Here is a 25,634-nt window from a genome sequence, read left to right as displayed (position 1 = left end):
ATGAGAAGTATTCATGTCAAACAAGCTTATATATGTTCAGAAATAATACATCTGCATCTGTCACAAATTGACATACGGGCCTTATTTTATCTGTAGTGTAAATGCAGGTATTGCATCATGTTTTAGTAAATTTTTGAGTTATTGAGTTAAATGTCAGATTTCACGCATAAAATACCTCTAATGTTTTTCTGTATTTTATAACTTAATTTTCCATGTAAATTTCATTAAATTCGGTTCAGTAATAAGAAGGTTGATATTTTATAAACTTCAGTAATTTATGTTTTAATCCCCAAAACCACTATAATGGGCCTCAAATAGTCAATTTCAATCCGCGCCAAAGTAGTTAGATTCCCCGGCTATATCGTGAATCCAGTGAAATGCAAATAGTCGGAGCTCACGCATAAGCCGTGAATCCCATTAAATTTAGTATTTGGCGGGACATTACCCTTTAAATAGACTGGACTAGATATGCCTTGCGCACACCACCTTCCGACATTATAGACGAATCTATGTCTGAATTATTTTCTTGCTAGAAATTTATGCTCGATCGAGGTAAGAAATTTATTTGTTAGATTTTTGTATGATTTTTGCATCACGATTTTTATTTGGTAAATTTTTGTGCATTCTACAGAATTCTGTAACATTTACTTTTCGGCATATGATTTTAGCTAGTTTCGGTATGTCAGGATAATTTATTAAAATTTTCAGACTTTTGTAAATTATTTCGAAAGAGGAATCTAAAATGTTTCGTTTATATAAGATGTAAAATTTGTACTGAAATTTGTAACATGATATTTATAAAGTACTCTGTTTCAAAAACATATGTCAAACATTTCGTTGTTATGGAACGCCATTACTGCATTGTATTTTTATGTATAAATCTATGTGGCAAGTCTAGTACCATGTATGTAATATATTATTGTAATTTGAGATATTATGCCAGTCTGTAGCATATACATACAGTGTCCGTTTTGTTGTATGGCATATAATGCTATATGGATGCCTTCTGTGATATAACGTGCGAATTGCATTTAATTTTGTAAATTTGTAGTTGTAAATAATAGCTGCAGTTTATCATTTCCATTACTATATTTTTTCATCATAAAGTTTTCATATCTTTTAATACTTTGACTTTAGTCTTTTAAGTAAGTAATTTTTGTGATAATGGAAGTAATTAGTGACGTATTTTAATCACGTGACGTATGAACTTAGTAGCACATATATTTTGTATAAGTAGCACGTATTATTTATGGGAGCCTACGGAGGTATGGTGTACCCAAAGGAGCAGTTTTATGCCCTGACTTATTTGTTTTGCTATGGTGCTTACCATATGTAATATATTCTAGCTTCTTCCGCCAGACGATTTTCCTGGTGATGTCATATCCCGGAAGTACAATGCCCGAGGTTCACTTGTCTTCACTCGCCTGGATGTGATATTCCCAGCGCAGAGCTTTCGTCCCATGGTTGTGCCGTAAACCGCAAAGACGCTGATTTTGTTATCCTCTGAAGTCAGCTCAGGGATGCAATCACCTACCACCATAGGGAGCCAGTACGGAATCAACGTATTCACGGTTTAAAGGGACTTGTTTTAAAGATACGTCATATATTGTTTGTGCTACTTAAAGTTCGCAATTAAATTAAAGAACTGTGCCACGTCAGATTAGAATGGAACTATAAGAACTTTTGTATCTGCAGATACTGAACTTTGATTTTTTTTCTCTTCTTTCTTTCTTATAATCAATTGTTTTTTTCATATCATCTATTCATTGTTAATAATCATCTTATGTAAATAAATTTGTAAATATTGTAAAGGGTGTTGATTTGTTCTGATGGTTACTGTCGCCGGTACGGCCTTTCCTGTCACAGCATCTTATTCTTCTTTGTTGCTGATTTCTGCGATATGTGTTTCTGTACGCTGTTTGTAATATATATATATATATATATATATATATATATATATATATATATATATATATATATATATATATATATATATATATATATATCCAAAATGTATTGTAATTCAACAATACGGATATAAATACAGGGAAGAAAGAAGAAAGTGAAGGAGATCCACTAATATAACATATGCGGTTTATTCAGATTCTGTCCAATAATAAAAATAAAAGAACTCAACCGGTTTCACTGCTTTGATGAAAACAAATCAGTTCCAAAAGTAACGAAATGTGGTAGATCAAACTGTGGACTTTGTCAACATCTATTGGAGGGAAACACATTTAATTTCAGATGCGGAAAATCATTCACGATCAAAAAGACTTTATCCCGTGATGTTCAAAATTTAATATACGTTATTAGATGTTGTGGCTGCCAGAAAGAATATATTGATAAGACAGGGAATTTTCTACGCAAACGAATAACTGTTCACCGACAACAGCACTGTATGGTAACTACAACGGCAGCCGTGTGATTGGATTTGTCCAATATGGCCGCTCAAAGCAAGAAACAACGGAAGGCCATGTAAGTTCATACATATATTTAATACGTCTTGCTACGTTTCATTACCAAACGCTGTTCAGTAACACTGGTAATGTCCAAAGAAGTAATTACCGGACTGACATGACGATCGGAATCGTATTTAGCATAAATATATCTTATTAACTCATGGAAATTGTTCAATTTCGCGTCAGATGTTCCAAAATTTCATTTTTATTATCTATAAAATCAAACTATTTGGACTAAATGGATGTAAATATACTATATAATAATCTCTACTATAAGTATGCATAAACTATGATGTGTACATAGCACCTCAACTTCAAAAGGACACGAAACGTATAGTGTCGTGAAAACATAATTGTAACGGTTTGGATAACAAGTGTACACCGGTTTGGATGACTGAAACTCTTTGGATGTTTGCGGTTTGGACTAACACTTTCAACTGCTAATTTTAAAATAATGTTTGTTTTTAAGTAATGCTTTAATATTTTACAATGATGCATATTCAAATATGTCTTCTGGCAAACCAAGCATGGCCACCAAGCATTTATTTTAGATTATTTTAAATGTATATGCTTATAAAATAAGGGTGTATTTAAAAAATACACTAATATGTTGATCAATATGAACGCTAATTTTTCCAGTGTGTTTAGTCAAACTGATGTTATTGCTAACAATTTTGAAATCAGATTTTTCATTCAAGAATTTTTGAAATGAGTAAACACATATCCTTGTAAATGACCTGAAAAAAATGTGATAAAACTAAGCAAATGGCCAATGCATGTTGAAGATAGCCGCAGTTCGCTACATATTGACGCACACCTCATAAGTAATATTTGCTTTAGCAATTGCCCGAATGAACATCCTCATGGAAGGCATAGCTCCATGATCTGCCGGAAATACGTTAAGCGAAAGGATAGTGTTTGCTATACAGGTCTAACACACGACTGGTACACATTATCACCTTCCAGTATGTACTAACATGTTTATACCACAGTGGTGGCTTTGCCATTGGCAGTGCCAAGGCAACGCCCAGATGTTTCTTTGTTTCTTACCTCTACGTTAAATATACGTTATAATATGTCTTATGTATTTTGAGTATAGTCAAATAATTTTCACATCTATGCATACACTGCTGTAGGCTTCCGCGTTTTTCTCCTGTTAGATATGTTTCCCTTTTTATAATTTCTTTTCTCAAGCGTAGCAGTAAAATTTTTAAATATAAAACACCAGTGGGAGAGGAATGGCCACGAAATGCAATGGTTAGCACCATTAATCTTTGTAGGAAATTCAGACGCACAGGCCTATTATTAAGTAAGATAGGCCGCAAGTGCAAGAATACATACTCGTACTATTGTTGATTATGCAAGATTGTTAGTTCAATAGTAGGGTAACATTAAAAGCTTTGTTTACTGTCTCCCGATCTCACATTTCTAAGCAGAGCTTTTAAAAGGAAATAATGCACTAGCTTGTTTAATAATATACTGACTTCTGTTTTCATTTCACGACTGTTTATATACATTTAAACGAAAAAGGTCAAATATCAAGTTTAACAGGGGGCAATAAAGATCGACTATTCAAATGCCACGTCACTAAAGAAAGCTAACTGAATGAATCAGTGTCATAAACACTTACAAAATGGCCAAGAATTTTGTTAAGACCTATGTTTTAGTCATAAAAATTTCCCCTCTTCTGGTGCTAAATAACACTTTGATACCTACTTACATACATGAACTTAACCATAACTTGCTAAGACAAGTCAAAATAGCTAGATAATCTTTTTGAAGAATCATGAGAATCTTTGAGCCTGTGCGTTGCATGTCGGATAATTAGAGTGAACAAGTGTTTTAAGTTTCATTTCATTCGTAAAAGTGGTATGTGCTTACATACCAAACCAAAGCTCAGTGAAGCGGCATAACTCATAAGTTAAAGTCAGACTTGCTGATCCTTACTTTGCATGCTGGATCCTCACAGATAATTCATTCTAACTACTGATTATTAGGATACCTGCGTACGTACAAAAATAGTACAAAATTCAATTTAGTGAGTCGGGAAAAGAGCCATACCTTTGTAAAAACAAAGCAATCTAGAATGATAGAACATTTGTATTGCATGTCAGATCACATTGAACAACTAGTTACAATAAGTTCCCACTATAACATCTTGCAAAATAATTAACAACGAATATGCGGAGGTCGACGAAAGGATGCGTGCAATAGTCCTTCGTATACTTCAAGTAGTCGATGTAAATCATCTTATGGAATAAAGAAAATAGTTAATGTGTACAGGGATTGGTTTTAAATTAGTAGGTGAAAGGGCAAACAGACGTTGTTTTTATTTTTATTTTTTTTTAAATTTGGGCCTATTTTCTATTTTCTAAGAATTTACTAATTCCCTCTTCTTCTAAATAAGCAACTGACAAATGTGATAAGCAAATGAACATTTATTGTAAAATAATTCAAATGAAATCACCCTCGAGACGATAGATGGAACCCAGGGTTTCAAAAACGAACGACTTGGATATCTAACCAGCCTGGTACTCAAACGTTCTTACCCTGCTTTTTTAAAACTCTTTTACCTACCTATCAGAATATATAGTGTTCCATTTTGAAAATATTCCATGAAATAAATTCATTATTAAACGTAACACAGTTTTCTCCCGTTACAGTGTCAATTTCGAATTGTTTATGCACATCTCTTATTTTTAGCTTAGATATTTAGTTTTATGACCTTCAGTTTATTTCTTTCCCTAGATGTTATGCAATCCATACAAAAAAGTTACCTCTTATATCCCAGTAATGAAAGAAGGAGGTAGATGTGGTTTTTTTATGGCTTTATCAACTTTGATACCGAGTTTTCGTGCAGGAATGTGAATTAACTTGCTATCCAAACCGGTGCATATACTAAATCCAAACCGTTAACTACTTTTCAATTACTTGTATCCAAACCGTTACACACTTGATACATATGATTGACTTACGATGGTATTTTTATTTCGCAGAATACTATATTTTCAGTTAAGAGACCGATGACAAGATATGTGAAATTGTTTCTTCTTTCTTCTTAATTGATTTTTCTGATGATACAATTGCAAGAGGTTTGATAATATCATTTAAAAGTTTGGTTTTCGCTTCTTGATTCACATAATCTGCACCTTTTTATTACTTAGTAATTAAAACTAGATTAGTCTGATCTTTTTATATCGAATAACCTAAACCCGAGAATGAAAACTGAAAACGAAATAAATCTTTATGTAAAAAAATGTGTTTAATCATAGAAAACATAAAAACTTAAATGATGTTTTTGACATTTTTTGCTCGGGAGAGGCCATATGGGACAGATCCAAACATACGGCTACCGGTGTAGTTACCATACAGTGACAAAAACACACGAATGCTATATGTCATTGAACATATCGACACATGTGCTGGACAAAGACAACCATCATTTATGATATTTCCATTATATAAATTACAAACTACAAACGCGATTTTAAGAAAAGAAAAAGAACAATTTTTATCAATATATTTGAACCAGAGCTAAATTAAACAAATAATTATAATGTTTTCCCACTAACAAAATATCAATAAGTAATGGTTTACTTACTTATTGGAAGTACTTTCCTTCTAGCTGAACTACGTAGTTAGCCGCAGGTAGGAATACTGAATGTATTCTAATACTCTGTGGTAGCAGTTGGTGGTTTCCAGCCACAGATTCAAATTGGCCAGGGTCAAAATCTGTCATTAGAGATAAAACCTTGAAGTGAAGGCTGTTTTGATGTTTGAAATATTTGTTGATGTGAGTTTGTGATTAACAAGTTTAAGAATGGTATGTTGCAGAAATTCTGGCAGATGAGAATGTAAGCTTGATGGCAATATTTTCATATAACTGCTTGAAATGCGTATATACCACTATCAGCATTCAGCTTCTCGTGAACTGTCAAATGTCATATAGGCCTCACACAGTTGAAAATAGTGAAAAAAGTAATCGGTTGACAGGTATTTTTGTCCAGCTCTGCAAGTAATACTTGAAACTGAGTACAGAATGCAAGTGGCCATTTGGCTCTATCATTTCCCCTAACATTTTAAGGCAAGTTGGAGATATGGCTAATTTGGGCTGAAATGTCATGTATTTTCGCGGGCTGAAATTATCTTACAGGTGGCTTGTGGATTTAAAAATCTATGCTTTGTATGAAGTTTACTATGTATTTTATTTCTTCTTCAAGTAAGATGTAAACCGGTATCTTTTTATTTTTAGGTCTGCATCTCGTAAGATATCAGAAGCCGCCTGACTGGGCCATATCGCTCGGAAGTCCGAAATACTGGAAAAAAACCGGCATCTGCTAACTTAAGACATCTGTCAATTTTTGTAAGTACTATTTCATGCTTTCTTTTGTGTTGTTCAAGCTCTCCAGCATGTGTTATTTAAAAATCCGAGCTGAATGGATTCATAACATAGACGGATGTTGTTTGATATGCTAGAAGTTAAGGGGAGGTAACTCTGATTTTACCAGGTAAGTAAATCTTAATTTTGTTTGTAGTGTAGGGTTTTCTTAAAATTTCCAATGGGAAACGCATTTCTTTTGTAGTTTATATCATTTTGTAAATACATGGCTGTTTCACAAGGCTCGGAACTGGATTTTGTGGTGATATTTCTTTCGAAGATATTTCTCGAGTGGCAGGTATGATTTTAGTTCTTACAAATTTCTGTTGTGGCTTTATCGGTGTCAGGACATGACGACAGAAGAAACATGTAGAGAGTGGATACATCTTGGGTGTATTTAAGGTCCTGGAGTGAGGTAACATTTGCGGATATTTGTTTTTAATTAAGAGAAGATATGGTTTCTCGGAGATGTACTGGGTGATTGCTCGAATTCGTTAAAATAGGTACGTTTGGCAACAACAACAACAACAAAAGTGCATTGTAAAATATTTATTTAAAGCTATTTTATACTTACTGTATGTAAGGTAATATGAAAAAGTACTTGTAAACAGGGGCGGCTTTTTCTGAGCTTGCTGACTTGAAGTACTGTTAGTCTTTGGTAAGTAAGCTGTGCTGCTTTTAATTCTGTTCCTCAAGTATGCAGGGCTGTGCACAATGCTAATACAGTACATTTATGGCCATCATGTAATAGTAGGTAAGTCTTTTTTTAATGTCAGAAAGATAGATGCAGTAAGAAATATGTGTGTAAAATGGGGCCAAATCCACAATATTATAGACATTGTTTGGACATGCGCAATTTGCAAGAAGAACAAAGCATTGTTTAAATATTGGTAAGATTTTATTTGTCATAGATCATTTTCTTAGAATCAGGTGCCAGACAGTCCGTGGAGATGCATGTCTTGGTCCTTAAGGTAGCAGTTGATAGTTTCCAGCCACAGATTCGAATTGGCCAGGGTCAAAATCTGTCATTAGAGATAAAACCTTGAAGTGAAGGCTGTTTTGATGTTTGAAATATTTGTTGATGTGAGTTTGTGATTAACAAGTTTAAGAATGGTATGTTGCAGAAATTCTGGCAGATGAGAATGTAAGCTTGATGGCAATATTTTCATATAACTGCTTGAAATGCGTATATACCACTATCAGCATTCAGCTTCTCGTGAACTGTCAAATGTCATATAGGCCTCACACAGTTGAAAATAGTGAAAAAAGTAATCGGTTGACAGGTATTTTTGTCCAGCTCTGCAAGTAAAACTAGAAACTGAGTACAGAATGCAAGTAGCCATTTGGCTGTATCATTTCCCTTAACATTTTAAGGCCAGTTGGAGATATGGCTAATTTGGGCTGAAATGTCATGTATTTTCGCGGACTGAAATTATCTTTCAGGTGGCTTGTGGATTTAAAAATCTAATCTTTGTATGAAGTTTACTATGTATTTTATTTCTTCTTCAAGTAAGATGTAAACCGGTATCTTTTTATTTTCAGGTCTGCATCTCGTAAGATATCAGAAGCCGTCTGACTGGGCCACATCGCTCGGAAGTCCGAAATACTAGAAAAAACCGGCATCTGCTACCTGTGTATGTATGGCGTCCTCACTGCAGAGTGCGATATACCAGAATGCCCCTTTTCCAGCTATCTCAACGTACATCGGCTAGTTCTGGCGTGTGTCGTAGGTTAGTGAACATCAGTCACGGGTCAGTGAACCGCAGCCCCTACACTCCTCCCCCTCCTATGAAGGATAACCCTCTGATGTGGATCTTGGTATGGTATTCACTGGTCCTTTACATACACACTGAGTCTTCAGACGTTGTACACCTAGATATCGAAGTACTATTACTGGGTTTCTGACCAGTATAGTTAGAGATTAAATTTACTCACTTTTGGTTCAGAGTGTTATTACTGGGTTTCTGACCAGTACAGTGTTTTTCACTTACTTCTGGGTTTCGAAATACAGCTACCTGGGTTACTTACCACTTTTGGTACACGGAAATAGGGATATACGTTGGCACCCTACACCTAATATCAAGACTGAGTTGCACCTTCCAAGCTGGCAGACGATGTAAGGAGTTTGTTAATCCCTTGTTGACTCAATTTAGTTCTTTACTGCCCAAATGATTCTGTTGGAAGTTCTGAAATGATAAGGACAAAGTTTCCTACATGTTATTATGGTGTTTACATTCTTTGCACTTGTACTTATCTAGGTAAATAGCGGTTGTATACGCCTGTCCTGGATTCACTAGCCAGTGTTGTTATCCACCGAGAAATCTCTTTCCCAATATGGTTCAAGACGGTCGTGATTTGCCAAGAATACATTATTTCTAAAATTTACCCTGAAAAGGTAAGAAGATAATTTCTAAAATATTACTCCGGTCTTTTCCACGGAGGAGTTTTCTGCATTTCCTTGAGCTCGTGCACAAAACTTACACCTACCACAAGGCAAGTCTTCTAGTCGTACCCAAGCATTAAATACTAGCTTCCGTACCATCCATCTGCCGGCATTTTCAATAGTACATCAGCATTTCCATGCTAGCGACCAGGCATGTGTTGCAACACCTTATTTTACCGACAGTTCTTCCAACCATCCAGCCAACTAACCTTGTGGCTCCCTGAATCTAGCAAACCAGTGTTAATTTGTGTGAATTGTTCTTACCTGAAAGAGTTTCCTCAACAGGTAATGTCTATACTGCCGCGCGAACCGAACGACAGCTCACACTGCTTTTCTAGTAGTATAATACATGTACCTACTCTTATAGTTCACGAACAACCATAAGCTATTACTCTTTCTACCCTTATGATTTTTAGGATAGCTTCTTTGAAAATGACTTTCTCCACAAGTATAACAAGCATGAGACTTAGGTACAAGTCATGATCTTGTTCGCCTCATTTTCTAAACAATTTTTTGAGAATGGTTATCTGTAATTGCACCTCTAAATCTTCGAGAGCTTCTTGCAGATCCTGGTGATGATCATCATCACTTCTTGAAGGCTGTACTTTATTAACAGCACTAACAGGTTCTAAATCATAGTCTACCTTACTTCTTTGTTTTTCAGGTTTTGACTTACCATGCATAGCTACATGAATTTGTTGGTACCTTCTTACCATTTGAATAGCTTGATGTACTGTTCCTGGAGCTTGATTAAAAACATATTCTCCAGCTTCTTTGTCAACCATTCCTTGTAGATTTTGTTTACTGCCTGTTCATTTGAGAATGTTTCTGGTAAACCTTTAAAAGCTCTAACAGCCATGGTAAGAACCCTATCAGCCCAATTCTCCAATGTCTCACCAGTACTTTGTGATGATTGTATGAATTTTGCTTGAGCAGTAGCTGGTAAATCATTCTCATCGAATCTGTCTGTTAACTTCTTTAGAGTTTCCTGGTAATTCATTTCTTAACCATCAGAAACTACGGAAAGATATTCTAAAGCCTTACCTTTTAAGCTTAAGCACAAACAGTTCAAGCATTCTTCTTCTGACCATGCGTATGTTCTTGCATAGCGCTGAAATTGCATATAAAATGCTTTCCAACTGCCCTTTCTATCATAGCTTAGATGTTTTGGAAGGGTAGCCAGTGGGTCCCTCTGTCGCATTCCTGTTTGATTACCGTTTGGTGTTTGACTACTATGCGAGACTGTACCAGAACACTTGTCAATTGTTTTACCAAACTGTAAGTTAGGTTTTGGTAAACCTTTTACTGCAGACGGTAATGGAGTAAATGGTGCAGTCATTGTTTGATTATTGGTAGAACTTGACTGCCCCGGAGATGTACTTTGGACATTGCTAGATGTAGATGTCGACGTTTTTGGGACACTAGGTAATTTACTTACCAAGTCATCTCTCACCGCATCGTTTTGACGAGTTATCATCCTTCTAGCAGATGAGAGTAACTGTATAAAATCAAACCCGATGTACCTTTTTTCTCTTCTGCTTTTATTGCATTCAGGAGACTGTCTTGATGTTCGCCTGATTCAGAATGCTTACCAGAAGATTAATTCCGGCTCTTCGCCTGATGATTCCTGTGAATCATCACTTTCAGGTTCATGCAAGGTTCTATTAAGAGTGAAGTCAATATTACTCAAGACTTCCTCTGGAAAGGGTCTACGGGCAATAGTCGATAAAATCTACGGTGTAATATTTCCACTTCTTTCCCTAACTGCCACTATTGCATTAGCTAGTTTCAGCTTAATGCCTGAAATAGTGACAAGTTTATCCACAGGTGCAAAATTAATGGCAACAGGTTGTTGTTGATATGTTTGACTGAAATTCTGCCATTATTTTGAAGAATATGTAGCTACTTACCAATAACTGAAAACTGTTAATTTTAATAGACAGACCAGGCCCACTACACTCCTTCCTTCCCCACCACACTAAAGAAGGCTATCTGACAAATGACGATTGTTGATGTAAAAGAGTGTTTATCTGCGACCTACAAGAATTAGTTAAGAAAATGAATTTATTCTCTTAATTTATTAGTTGTAGTTTATCACTTCCAAATGTGTGGTATCATACATCAAATATTTCCACTAGGTTCAGTGGAATATTTTATTTTCTCGGATAGGCCGTGTGCTCTCTGTTGTTCTAAAAAGACTGTAGGTAGATACTGTACGTTGTTATCTTAGACCTTGCTTACGGTCTTATTCTGTTTCTGGTAGATAACGAGTAGTTTCAGTCGTTACCCCTCTCACTCTTGTTGAAATTCGGTAGCGTTTGCAGCGATATTTTAAACCGCTGCCACCATTATAGTGTTTTCCCACTAATAAAATATAAATAAGTAATGGTTTACTTACTTACTGGAAGTGCTTTCCTTCTAGCTGAACTACGTAGTTAGCCGTAGGTAGATATAATTAATGTATTCTAATACTCTGTGTATGTATGGCGTCCTCACTGCAGAGTGCGGTATACCAGAATGCTTCTTTTCCAGCTATCCAAACGTACATCGGCTAGTTTTGGCGGGTGTCGTAGGTTACTGAACATCAGTCACGGGTCAGTGAACCGCAGCCACTGCCTAATTAACAAATACAAATAACTAGTTAAGAGTAACGTCCATTTATTTTGACGTCATTTGAAGTCGTTCCTATGCGACGTTATTGACGTTATTTTCACTCCTGAAGATCTGCACAAGCAGTGAAACCGGTTGAGTTCTTTTATTTTTATTATTTGACAGAATCTTAATAGACCGCATATGTTATATAATTTAGTGGATCTCCTTCACTTTCTTCTTTTTCCCTTGTATATATATATAGTCTCCGTTGAACTGATGTCTAAATTACAAGTAGCTATATAGTAATATGTTTTGTGACTAGCTTCGACAACTATGCAATCAATATATGTTTGCAACTGTTTGTCTGAATCATTCAGTCCTCAAAGTGCAAATGTGTCTTTTTATTTTATGTTTACTGATGAAATACTGTGTTTTATCAGTGAGATATAATCCATATCAGTCTCTGCATATTGCTCACTTAAGGCCTATAGCTTTTGCTATTTGCTAAAAACAGGATACAAAATTGTAGTCGCACTTTGTGGAAAAACAATGTAAATTCGTAAAATGAAACTGTTGAACTGTACTCATGTTGTTTTGTAAATGTTAGTACTAATTTAATAAAAGAAAAAAAAAAAGAGAATTTCATAACGTTATGCAGCAAAACATAAACTTTATGTCGTGTGCGTTTTTCTAACGTCACAACATGTATGACGTCATGTCCGTTTACGCGCGTCTGTTTCCTGCGCTGAGATTAATATTTGTTACAAAATGCATAATCTCAACGAAATTAAGCCTAAAGTAAAAAGAAAATTTGTTTGTTTTTCTTGAATATAGAATACATATCGCCTCAAAGTGAGAAAATTTTCACATTTTCACTTGTGCTACGCGCTCATGAAAATATTTGAAATTTTCTCATTTCTCAGTGATTAATTTAATTATAAAACTGCAGAATTTCAAATATTATGCTGTAAAGTTTTTATATAAAAGAGTAAGGGAAGAAGAATCATGATACAAATTCTTAACAAGGTATCCATATATAATATTGTTAACCGTCAAAAGTGCATTCAGCTGATGCATGTCACTATTGAACTTGTTTGGCATTATTTGTTTTGGAAAATCATAAAACAAAAGCTGTTCGTTGTTGCGCTTGTTAGTATGTATTGTTCACTAATGCAGAATTCCTTGTGGATATTTTGACTCGAGTTCATGGCATTCGGTGTATTGGGTTTTGCACTAGCCGATAACATTGTTATTGTATTCAAGACGGCCAAACATCGACTTTGTTGATAGCGGGGTTTGCTGTTTAACATGTGTAAAGTTTAAGGAATAAGACTTACAGAGATATACAAATAAAACAGAAACAGACTTTATTCATTTGTCTTTAAAACTTAAACAGAAAGGTACAAATTAACGCGGGACAACAATGAAGAAAATAAACAGTTATTATAGAAAAAAACAAGAATAAATATCCAATATGCATTGCCACGTTCAACAACGCAGCCTCCAAAGAAATAAAACAAGAAACTCACAGCACGCAGATGTTCACATTACCAACACACACACACACACACACACACAACACACAACACACAGTGGGGCACCGGCTTGGAACGTTCTGTGGCAAGAAGACCAATGTGGAGTTTTAACCGGTTTATGGTGCGCATTCAACCTCACTCTTTTTACCACCTTGTTTCATGTAAAACACAAAAATGCTTTTGTATAATTATATAAAAAGCAAACTCTGAGAACTCAAAACGCATGTACTCAATGACTTTGCAGAAGACAGAGCATCAAGAGAAACGTAGGGACACGACGAAACAGGTCAGAAGACAGAAAGCAAACAGTTCAGTCCAGGTGGGATTTAAAAACTGCTTATCACAGAGTCCTCCTCCTCTCCCGTCAGACACAATCAAAGAGGGAAGCGTAGCGTCCAATTGTAACCGGGTTGGACAGTCTTGAAACAGTTGGGTCGTAACCTCGTTTAATAAAACATTATATGATTTTACTAAATACAATTGCAGAATTACCATGATCCAAAAATCTTACGAAGTTTTTAAACAACATCCCCCCAAAAAATCGGGTATTGAAATACCTTCTCGCAGCAGTGTCTTTACATTTCTACTGTATATAAAGCCAAATCAGTATTACGAAAGTAAAATTTAGCAGTTAAACATGGTGTTAATATTTTAGAAATATTTGTAATGGTACAAAAGCTTGAATTAGCGATGAAACGAGCTTTGTATGGTTGTTTATGTAATTCAGGAATCCGAAGTCTAGTATGTTGATCATTTATACGAACGTTCAGTAATGTGACAAATGACAAAATTTTGTTCAGCAGAAGGACTCAATGAATAAGCTTTAGTGTTATTTAGTTTGTTCTGTAAAACATTAATATAATGTAGTCGTCAAATGAAGATACTATCGTTGGCCACTTTGTCTGCTGGAGCCAAGACATACTTAGAATGAAATTCTTTTATTTCCCTTTTCAGATGTTTTAAAGTAAATTTGGGTTTAGATGGAAGTAAGTGTTCGTTCGTTCGTTCTATGAAAACGTTTATGGGAATCGACAATGTTAAAAATATTCGTTTCCAAGGTATCAGCATTTTCGCGACGACACCATTCCAAACCAAACAATCGATTGATTCCGCAATCTGACCACGACAAGCATCAAAACCAATATTTGAAGGAATTCTCTGTTTCGGTCCTTTAAAGAATAAATTACTATATCATTGATATCTTAACGATAAATAAGCCATACGTGGTATAACCAACCAAAAGAAAACAAAAAACGAATAGATCTTGAGAGATAAATTAGGGGCGTCCGGGGCAATGCTCCCCGAATAAAATATTGTGCATGTAGCAATGGTACATTTTGATGTATATTTTGAGACATTACCTCTCCTGGAATTATTGATATGATAAATTATGCATGTGAAAATCATGGTCAGGCCTAGACCTTTGGTGATAGTAGATCATTATGCTTACCCTATATTTGCATCTGTGTGAATTATCTGATGTTAAACCAAGCAAAACTGTCTTCTGTTGTTCATTCTTACTTTAAGGTAAATCAAATTTCGTAACTATTTATATTTATTGCAAGGTAGAAGCAGTCTGGTGCGTTGTGAAAGAGAGAGAAAGAAAAATACCTTATATAACTAAGTGACAATGGGTCTCCTGGCCTTCTCTTTAAAATAACACCAGGTTTGCGAGCGTAGCGATCAGAATTGTTTTTAAAGTTCTCATAGGTCTTAATTGTAGGCTTTCAAAATGTATGCTTGTCGTTTTTAGGTATTGTGTTGGGTGCATCCCTGAATCAAATAGTGCATACACAGTAGTTGTAGTATTTTTTCAAAGTTGGTGGCCATGAGATGCGGGAGATTGAGCGCAATTCTGCAAAAATGTGGTATTTTAAAACTCAATCCTACAACCTGTTCAGTTGAAAGAGAAAGAAATTTCTGTCATCAAGTGTTTTGCGGTGTTTTTTACCAAAATAAAAGTTTTCATTTTAACTTAATTTTTCAATTACAAAAGAGCAAGCAATTATAGATATTGTTATCTCATTTTTTGTTTGTGAACTGTTTTCAATAAAATGGTAATCTGTCTTTAGAAAGTGTTGCAACCTTTCTTTCATAGGGGGTAAGAGAACCTCCCTCAACACATTTTGAAGTTTGTGAACGTCACATCCTGAATGCTAAGAGGACGTTAACACTGAAAGCTAGACCCTCGTAGAAAATGGTACTATCTGTGATTGTTTCAAAAGTCAAATGCTGAACTCTAGTGACTTGTTAGGATAAAATTATCTGTATATTCTTATTTATAAGAAGGAAATATATATATACACTCAGAAGTAGGTGCTTCCCTCGTCCACACCCTGCCCTTATGCCTATGTATACATCCATACATTGAAATAGTGCAGTCAAAACTACATGTTACAGCTTTAACACTTTAAATTAATCTTGTACTCTTCTTTAAAAGTGTTTATATATCAACGTTGATGGAAACGCTACGAAGAAAGAGTGTTATGTAATGACATAAAAAATCTGACTACCTAATCAGTTTTTTGAAAAGAAAAAACAACATAATTCTGAAAACCAAGAAAAATGAAAAACAAAGTCACTGATCAAATGTTGCAAACTGTATTTCGTAGAATTTGAAGAGGTATCGTGTCTAAATCATGTACGACACAGATTCTTGAGTAAATATTCAGAAGAACATTTCGTCCGTTGATTTACACCACGTCCAGATACGGGAAACTTCTTTCGATTACTCTTCCATTCAAAGGTTGTGTTGGTCTGGCGTTATCCACTAAGAGGTCCAGTATTTCACCTACAATGAGACATTGGTACGTATTGTTGTTTCATATCACGTATAAATTGGCTAATGTAATTGAAGTATTTGTTCCAATAAAATTTGTAAAATGACAAAATAGACATTACTGCTCGAAACTTATTTGAATCGAGTCCTGTCCCTGACAAACATCTACTTGGGAGGATATGGTCCCGACCTGATTGAATCTTGAACCTCTTTGTTGAGTGGCCGAAACTCTAATCATTAGACCAACGCTCCCAGTGGGTGTTCGGTAAAGTATGTATCGCCGTTTTGGTTTATATTTTACTGAATGTGTTCAGAGACGGCGAACGTCACCTCTGTTGAAATTAAAACAATATATTTTACACTTACTACAATCACATCGTCGAATACCGATGCAAGGTTATATAAAACAATCCCGGTCATTCGAACGTTGTCAGTGATATACTATATAAACTTAGAAATCAATTTCGGAAAGCATAACAGCAAAGCATTCTTGTAGTAGAGAGCTTTGTAAAGTCATCGAGCAACTAGTTGTTTTATTAACATATACATGATAACCTACAGACATGTCGTAGTGAATTTATATTATATAAATATACATACGTATAAACGCTATATTCACAATACCAAATTTAATTCTGTGCTTACCGCTGGGATTGACGATGGTGTGCGGCGTATGAGGTATTGGAAATTCTTTAGTCGTATGTGCCATCAGTGCTGAGCGGAAATAGTACAACTGAAAGCAAATTATGACTTAAGAAATTATCTGCATTGACTGAGAATTTTGATACTTGAATCCTGTGCCTCAGTAAGAAGCAAGCGCAAACTAACTTACCTCTGGTATTGTCGATATTTGATTGAAATATAAACATTATTAAAGTCAACACAAAGCCCTGCAGAAAATGTTCCCATTTCAAAACATAGTTACAAATACTATTTTTGAAACACTTTTGTCATGTCAAAAGTTTACATAAAGACTTTTACTGCATCGTCACAAATAGGTTTATGCGATGAAAAATTTATATTAAATCGTCAGAAATGATTTCATGAATTAAAAAGGAAAAATCTGAAATGTAGGAATACTTATCACCAACAATTTCTTCGAAATACATTTTTGTATTTGCTTAATGCTTACAAATGACAAAATGTAAGATGTGCCAACATTAGAAATTAAAAATAAACAGAATTATAATATGATCAGTAGTTTATCATTTAATTAAAATGATATATTATGTATCAAATTTCATACATAATAGTTATACAAACTCCACGAAACCATTTACAGTGATAGTTAATGATGACATTTTGCTTCCAAAATTTAATCTAGAGACATTATATCAGAATTTAATAGCTTTAAATTTCATAGATAAAAGACCATCAGTTACTCCGACAAAGAAAGAAAATAGCTAAGGTATCTATTAAAACCGTGTCCATCGCATGTAAGTGCTAAGATATTTAGGTCTCTCATTCGAGGTTGAAAGCGCGTTGTCATGTGAAAGTAGTTACGATTGCTACACGTTTTATTCCTTTAGCCCGTGACGTGATTGTCTTTCAGCAGAGGTTAAAATATGTGGCAGTAAAGCCGAGTTGTTACATTAAAAGTGGCCTATGCCGTTCACATTATGATTTATAAATCGTTTTATCCTTGTCAAGTATTATGTATGTAGCCAAAAGGTCAATAAAGGATACACTCTAACCGCCAAATTCAAAACAATAATTGAATAGGGGTCGAATTAAGGTCATTGTACCTGTCTTTCTGATATTGTTTGTTTTTCTTTAAACACGGTCCAGGTAACACTTTCGTAACATCGTGGGGTGGTCAGTGATCCATGGTATCTGTAGTATTTTTCAGGACACCTTGGCAAAAATGCGCTTATTGCTACACATGGAATTTCTACACTGTTGTTCCATTCTGAAGTGTCGACGTCATTAAACATACATTTAAAAAAAGGACGAAAAACTTAACTGACGGTTTGTCCTACTTTGATTATTCCAGTTTGAAAGCATTAGAATAGAAAGTCTAAACGTACTCAGAATTAAAAATATCAAGTGTGTTAAAGCAATCACATGCTTAAGACAATGAATAAATTTTACTTAATTCAGTCAAATATTTTCACAGTTACTGAAAAATCTTGATATTTCGAAGAAATCTAATTAAGTTCGTATTAACTGTATATAATATCTACTATAAAACACTGGGAAGGTTATACACGCTTGTAATATTAGATGGCTGGTACGTATTGTAATACTTGCCCGGGTCCCTAATGTATGGAATGACTTGTACAAGTGGTTCTAGTAGTGGGTTATCATAATATGAAACCCTAAATAGTATAGATAAAACTGCTAGCCCATCTGGTTTTGTGACTGCCTCTGCCATACTACTGTACTTATCCACGTTCCAGCTTACAATGTGCATCTGGGAGTAAAGACAAGAAGTGTCCATATAATAAAATAAATCTTTAACATATTTCACGCTATAACTATTCTATAAACAGATGTTTAAAATTAAAGTTTTGTTCAGTTTATTACAGTTTTAGAGCAAATTGTTTGCGTAGACACCAAGCCCTGATTTAAATTTAAATAACTAAAATTTAAAATATTTTCTTTTAGTCAAGTATACCCAACAGAGATTGAACTTTGATGTATATTTTTGTTTCTAACTGTTGCATGAAATTGAAAAATTAAGCTGCTGCATATCTCGTTCTAATAGGGTTGCATTTTTTTTCGTTTATCCTTAGACGAATAATTACAGCAGTAGTTTGATGAAGATTCATGAAGCGGTTCATGAGAAGAGGCCATTAAACGTGTTTATATTTTTAGCTTAATTGGTCCCTATCTCCATTTGTAACAAAATAGCTACGATATTGTTACACATCGAGTTTGATAAAAATCCATTACATTTTAGTGGTTAATGCGAAGAAAGGCATATCTACTTTTAGCTATAGCGGTCCCTAATAGGGCCCAAGTTCCTATATAAATAAATTTGGAAGAGGACCTTATAGTGATGCTCCAGACCAAGTATGACAAAGATCCACGAGGCTGTTCATGAGACGCTGTATAAAGGCATTTCTAGTTTTAGCTCTAGCAGCCCCTTAAAGGGGTCAAATGTCCCAGCTGAACAAAGTTGGCCTAATAAAGATGCTACAAATCAAGTTTGATTAGAATACATGTGAAAAAAATCAATTAAAGGATTTTTTTTATTTATTATTTTTATTTATTTCTAAAATAGGCCAACTGATTCCGCTTTAACAAATAGCATATTCGCTATTCATGAATCTTTGGACAATGACGTCACACCTATAAAAAAGTGAAGATCAAGCAAAACATACAATTGTAATTATTTCAATATTTCTGTTTCATAAGCAAAGTTTGACCGTAGTCATATCACATAGATAAACTGTATGCAGCGTACCTTCATTTCAGTGTAATGAGATTCAGTCATTATATAGCATATATATAACAAAACAGATTTCAAATGAGTTCAATATTTGCATATCATACTAAAGAAAAATATTCATATATAATAGATCAGTTAAATAATTTATAACAAATATATCAAAGCAAACAAGTACTCATTTTAATATGCAATCTGAATAAGTCACAAAAGCAAGAAACCTTTTCATATACAGACGACAATTGTAACAACGAAAATCTTTTAAAAAGCAGTTCTCTACATAAAAGACTCTTATCACACCCTTATTCATGTGATACGCAGACCGTATTCAGCTCTTTCTTTAATTTGATATATGTTGGTATTTGAACAGGTTTTTATCATATTTATTAAACTTACTTATCATTTTGAGATATATCAATATTCTTGCTAAATATACTGAGCCAAAGTTAGCTTTAAAACTATGAACAGCGTCGTTTAGGATAAACGCTTTGTCTACATTTCACTCAGCGTAGTACAATCAACAGAGTGAAAGAAATTGACACTCTCGTCCCATCAAGCAGAGTGTTGCATAAATCTTCCATTTTGATAAATTATCTATAATGCGTTATCAAGTAGTTTGATTCGCAAACTGAAGTCACGTGGCATAGGTAACGAAAACGAATTTAGACGGCGTCGCCGAAAAAAAAAGAAACTTTCATGAATGTCCCTAGCTTTTTTTTTCTACCTGTAAATGTTTTCTAAAAGTTTACCTCCATCGGGGCAGCTTCATCATTAATCTTATGTTCTGATCCTTTGTCATTGGAACTTCCCCAGTGGAAATGTAACTGGCTAATTCTGTATCTGTCTTGGAGACCGCCATATGCGAGGAAAAACTGACCATTTGTATCCACTTGAACTGGTGTAAAGATTTATTCATATTATTATTTATACAAAGTCTTGCACACTTTCGCAAAATAAATATTTTCTAAAGTAATACCTAATAGCTGTGCTGAAAAATATAATCAGGGCAGTTCATATTGTTTTTGTATTCGTATATTTATTGTATTTGTAGCTTCTTGTTAACATGGCGAGTTCCTACTAATCAAATGTATAAAAAAATTAATGTGCTTTATAAAAATGTGTAACTTTAGGTTGATAATTGAATATATGAACAGAAAATGTTATTTTAAAACAATTACCTCGATGAAACGAAATAATACTAAAACATACTTGAATGTGCATTATTGTGAGCTATAAATTTTCCTCCCTGTGGTGGATCGTAAAATCCGAAAGTTGTTAACTGCAGGTTACACCTCGTCTCGTCGGTTCGAATGTCGACTGGAGATTGATAATATCCAGTGCACTGGGAAGGATACATTTCCGGCCATTTCTCCGGCCCTGTTAGTTGTTTTAAATAAGAGAAAATAACAGAAAGGGAATATATCTTACATTCAATTATACACTTTTAATATCAATACTTTTTCAAATGTCTAAATTCAGTTGTACTTAGCAAAGACTAATATTTTCAAAACCAAAATACATATTAAATATAAACGAAAGGATATCTTGAAATTCATTAATTTACTAATTTTTATAAAAATGACATGATCTCGTAAGACTATGTAACGAATTCCTATTGAAATTCTTACAACATGCGTACTTTCGATAAGGAAATAGAGTAGAAAGCTATATTATTGTTCTCACCGTTATAGTTACGATAGCTCCAATGGTGTTGTGCTGCAAAGCAAAGTTGCAAAACATTTAAAGCTGCACCAACAAAATGATCAATCATCAAATTCTGATTTAAATACGATTGTTAGTATATAGATAGAACTGTGTATGTAGAGATACATTCGCAATTAAATGCAAGTCTAGAAATATATAAAAACAGGATTATCCGAAAAATTAATGATATATTTTTTTCCGTTTTTAGTGTTTCAAAAACATGATTTGTAAACGATGTTTGTTGCCACCTTCGTTTCATTTATGCTCTGATTTGACATAGTCCATCGTTCAGACTAATCACTAGTTTATATAAAATTACATTGGTTTATACTATTTTATTTTAGGTCGATTGTGAAGCAAATAATACAATGTAATCACGCTCGACACTTCATTCCTGAGGTAAAACCGATGTAAAAGTTGTAATGCCATACGTAAAGGTGATGGCAAAATAACAAATAAGAGGTTAACTGTTTTGTTCAGTTGCAAAAAATGAAGAAAGACGTATCGTTTTTGGGTAGTACACCGATTTCATTTTGATACCAAATAAACATTAGGACCCGAATATAATATATGTTTGCAAAAGAAATCAAAGGGAGAATTTGGTCCGCCTTTGTCCAGTTGGTCTATTTCACTTTACTAAGTTTACTGGCATTTAGCGTAATGCATGCATTTTACCATTTCAAAAAAAAAAAAAAAAAAAAAAAAAAAAAAAAAAAAATTGACAAAGGCAGATATTATATAATTATGTAAATATATACATGTATCTAAATAATTCAGATTTAAAAGTATACTTAAGATAGCAAAACACAATATTGCCCCTCCGTGCATTATTTCATCGCAAGCAGGCGTCTCAGTAGAACCATCTACATTCCGTACGAAATATTAAAGTGCAATACTAGTATATCTGCTATTTTCACCGTGAAAAATATCAAATTTAATTTATTTTTCACCGGTAAGAAATTAAAAATGGGTAAATCTAAACATGAAATTAAAAAAGAAATGGTTTGTTTTACATGTAAGATCAAAATATCTGTTAATCATGAACACAATATCTTAGATTTTCACTTGTTGCTATGTCACTGGTGAGATTACTGCATCAGATATTCATTTCAATCTTACATTGAAACAAACAAATATCCTCTCTATCTGGAAGTTACTAATAACTCTCCGTAATTAATACACATTTGAGCCGCACCATGAGAAAACCAACATAGTGCATTTGCGATCAGCATGGATCCAGACCAGCCTGCGCATCCGCGCAGTCTGGTCAGGATCCATGCTATTCGCTAACGGTTTGTCTAATTGCAATAGGCTTTAAAAGCGAACAGCATGGATCCTGATCAGACTGCGCGGATGTTTTTTTTTCCCTGTGCCGAGCTCTGTTGTGTATTGCATTTATACAAGATAAAGACTTTAGTGTAGTATAGTTCCTTTCCAGTGAAAAGAAAAATTGATATTTGCTTTATTACTGAAATATTATTTTTATTTAACCGAAAAGAATAAAATAAACGGCATTATTACGACGTTAAAATTTCCTTAAGTATTAAAATATTTCTTGCTTTATCTTGAAATGTATAAATTCGATAAGAAAAGTTTTTAAAGTTAAATCATATTTAATAAGTAATAGAATGGTATCATACAATAAAACAAAAGAATGTAATGCGCATACCATCGACTCCATGATAAATTGTCAAACAAGCCGAAAAAATCAAAAACGCGACAATGCTAATCTCCATTACTTCTTGCTTCCGTCGCATCACACTGAAGACTGATGTAAAAATTCTAGTCTTAGTGATTATATTTATACCTTGAAATGTTTATTGCAATATAACTTTTGGTTAATGTCAGTTGTCACATTACTAGACTTCTAACCGTCGGTTATTAAATCTAGCTTTCCTAAAGAAGAAAGATGTACATTACAAATGCACAGTGGCAATTTATTGTGACAGATTTTTTCTATGTACGAAATATGCAGATTGATGACATTCTATAACGGTGCTGAATAAAGACAAACAACTGGAAAAGTACTTGCAAAAAAATGCACTTGCGCAGAGACAAATAACTGAAACAGTACTTTCCTATACGCGAAAAAAAAAATATGCGCAAGTTGTAATTACGGAAACAATACTTTCAAATACGTGAAAGAGTCGCATTGTACTTGCAAAAAAAAAAAAAAAAAAAAACAACAAAGAAAAAAAAAACAATTTAACATATCAGTACTTTCTTATATGAGAAATATGCATATTATTCTTGCATTGTATTAAATACTTTCCTATACGTGACGAAAACACAATGTACGAGAAACATGCATAAGGCACAAAAAGGTGATGAAATCAATCCAAGCTTTACATCTTTGCCCTCCCGGTGATATATGACATTTATCATGCCAAGGTCCAATAAAAAGTAAGACAAGGTACATAAGACTGGGCTCTCTAGTTACCTCTAATTTTTAACTTATTTTTTCTTACTGTCCTCCAGTTGTTTTACGAAATGCAAATATCAAGTATGATGGAAATTTGATTAAGAATTAACTTATAGTTCTTGTGTTCTCTATTATTTCATTGTCACATGTCAGTATGACATGATTCCAGAAGATACATTCAATTGTTTTAATGGTATTGTCTGGATAAAAGCCATATAAAGTAGTTCTTATGAGAAAATAAATGAGGCAAAGATAAGTTTTGCCCTTTCAACTTCTTCTTATCGCCACCCGTCACTGCGTGTCCCACATCTAATAAACTATTTAAGTAGGACATTAAGACCAGATGTACAATATAAAATTATTAAACTATTTTACCTCAGTATACCTTAAATAGTGTTGACATTTTTTGTGATCAAAACAGCTCACGAGGGCTGTTCAAAAATAACGTAGACTTTTTCTCTAGCGTTTATATAATTTAATGAAGCAAAACAAAAATTATACCATCTTGATTCGCAATCTTTCTACTAACTATACTGCAAATTTGACTTGATAATGACCGCACAACCTCAAAAACATTTACTTACACAAACCCGGCGCACGGCGATCATACTTTAACGACGTTAACGGTGTTATGCCTTCATCGAGATGCTTTCATTAAGTTTTAATTAATTTATATTTGTAAATTTCTTTTATTGATTTGGATGATCAATACCTAAAAAACAAAGACAAATATCAAACAAGGAATGCCACGCACCAAAAACGCAGCCTCCACAAAACAAAACCCACAGCACGCACACGCGCACACCACTCACAAACACACACACACAAACACTCGCACACAGGACAAACCGAACAAACAAAGGAACACAGTGGGGCACCGCCTTGGAACGGTCAGTAGCAAAACCACCACTTGGGAGCTTAAACCGGTTTATGGTGCGCACACAACCTCACTCTTACTCCCACCATGTTACAAAGATACGGGACAGTACTAGTGTAAATAAAAGAAATCCCCGCCAAGTGAATCTCTAGAACACACGTAAGGGAAACAAAAAGACATGCCATGTTAAAATACAAAAAAGCAAACCTTAAGAACCGAAAACGTATGTACTCGATGTCTTTTCAGAAAACAGAGCAACAAGAGAAACACCCTTAAGGGCCCGATGGAATAGGCCAGAAGACAGATGTCAAAACAGTTCAGTCCTGGTAGGGTTTAAGAACTGCTTATCATAGAGTCCTCCCCCTCTTCCGTCAGACACAATCAAAGAGGGAAGCGTAGTGTCCAACTGTAAACCTGTTGAACACTAAAATTGCGGTTTGTCTCAAAACAGTTATGTCGTAACCTCTATTTATAGAACGTTTTATAATTTTACCAAATACAGTTGGAAAATTACCATGACCCAAGATCGTACGAAGTTTGTAAACCACATTCCAATAAAAACTGGTTTAGAAATTCCTTCTCACAGAAGTGTCTTTAAATTACTATTGAATTTTAAAACTAAATCAGAATTACGATAGTAAAATTTAGCAAAATATTTACGCAATTTGTAATAACGGTAGCCTTGCTGAAGAAGTTTATTTGTAATATATTGATTGCGTTCATTTAAATTCCTGACATGACTACACGCTCCAGCAGACCGAATTAATTGAGAAATATATACCCCATAAGATGTAGCCTGAGGCACATCCCCATTCAAATGGGGAAGGGAAAATTTACAATACTAAAATCAAAATAAAATCATCCCTCTTGTCATAAATTTTGGTATGTATAATATCGTCATAAACAGAGAGTATCTAAAATCTAAAATTGAAGCATCAGTATCCGAATTGTTGGTTTTATTTAACTGAAGCTTTCTAAGATAAATAGTACCCATCAATTGACCAAAAACCGGATTATCCATATTAAGAATACCATCTATATAGCGTGATGT

At 34.2% G+C, this 25,634-nt stretch overlaps 1 protein-coding gene across 1 annotated transcript; it reads right to left on the bottom strand.

Annotated features, from left to right (window-relative positions):
* Positions 1 to 15,995: 15,995 nt before the first annotated feature.
* Positions 15,996 to 23,082, bottom strand: LOC123545414 (carbonic anhydrase 1-like). The gene is made up of 8 exons (XM_045331736.2): positions 22,954 to 23,082; positions 21,264 to 21,296; positions 20,790 to 20,957; positions 20,330 to 20,475; positions 18,440 to 18,602; positions 17,935 to 18,098; positions 16,835 to 16,922; positions 15,996 to 16,201 (listed from the first exon to the last, which is right to left on the bottom strand). The coding sequence occupies exons 1-8, from the start codon at positions 23,039 to 23,041 to the stop codon at positions 16,104 to 16,106; spliced, it is 948 nt and encodes a 315-aa protein (XP_045187671.2). The 5' UTR covers positions 23,042 to 23,082; the 3' UTR covers positions 15,996 to 16,103.
* Between the last annotated feature and the right edge of the window lie 2,552 nt (positions 23,083 to 25,634).

Source organism: Mercenaria mercenaria, chromosome 1, assembly GCF_021730395.1.
Source record: "Mercenaria mercenaria strain notata chromosome 1, MADL_Memer_1, whole genome shotgun sequence".
NCBI lineage: Eukaryota > Metazoa > Mollusca > Bivalvia > Venerida > Veneridae > Mercenaria > Mercenaria mercenaria.
Note: the sequence above shows the minus strand (reverse complement) of the source record. Positions and strands in the feature narration are given on the sequence as shown.

What these genes read in the sequence shown, in the direction of transcription:
- LOC123545414 (XM_045331736.2), bottom strand. Translation starts at nt 23,041, where the DNA reads ATGCGACGGAAGCAAGAAGTAATGGAGATTAGCATTGTCGCGTTTTTG. An exon ending in TCCATACATTAGGGACCCGG is followed by an intron (nt 18,099 to 18,439) that starts GCAAGTATTACA and finishes TCGACACTTCAG; the next exon opens with AATGGAACAACAGTGTAGAA. An exon ending in CACCATCGTCAATCCCAGCG is followed by an intron (nt 16,202 to 16,834) that starts GTAAGCACAGAA and finishes GTCTCATTGTAG; the next exon opens with GTGAAATACTGGACCTCTTA.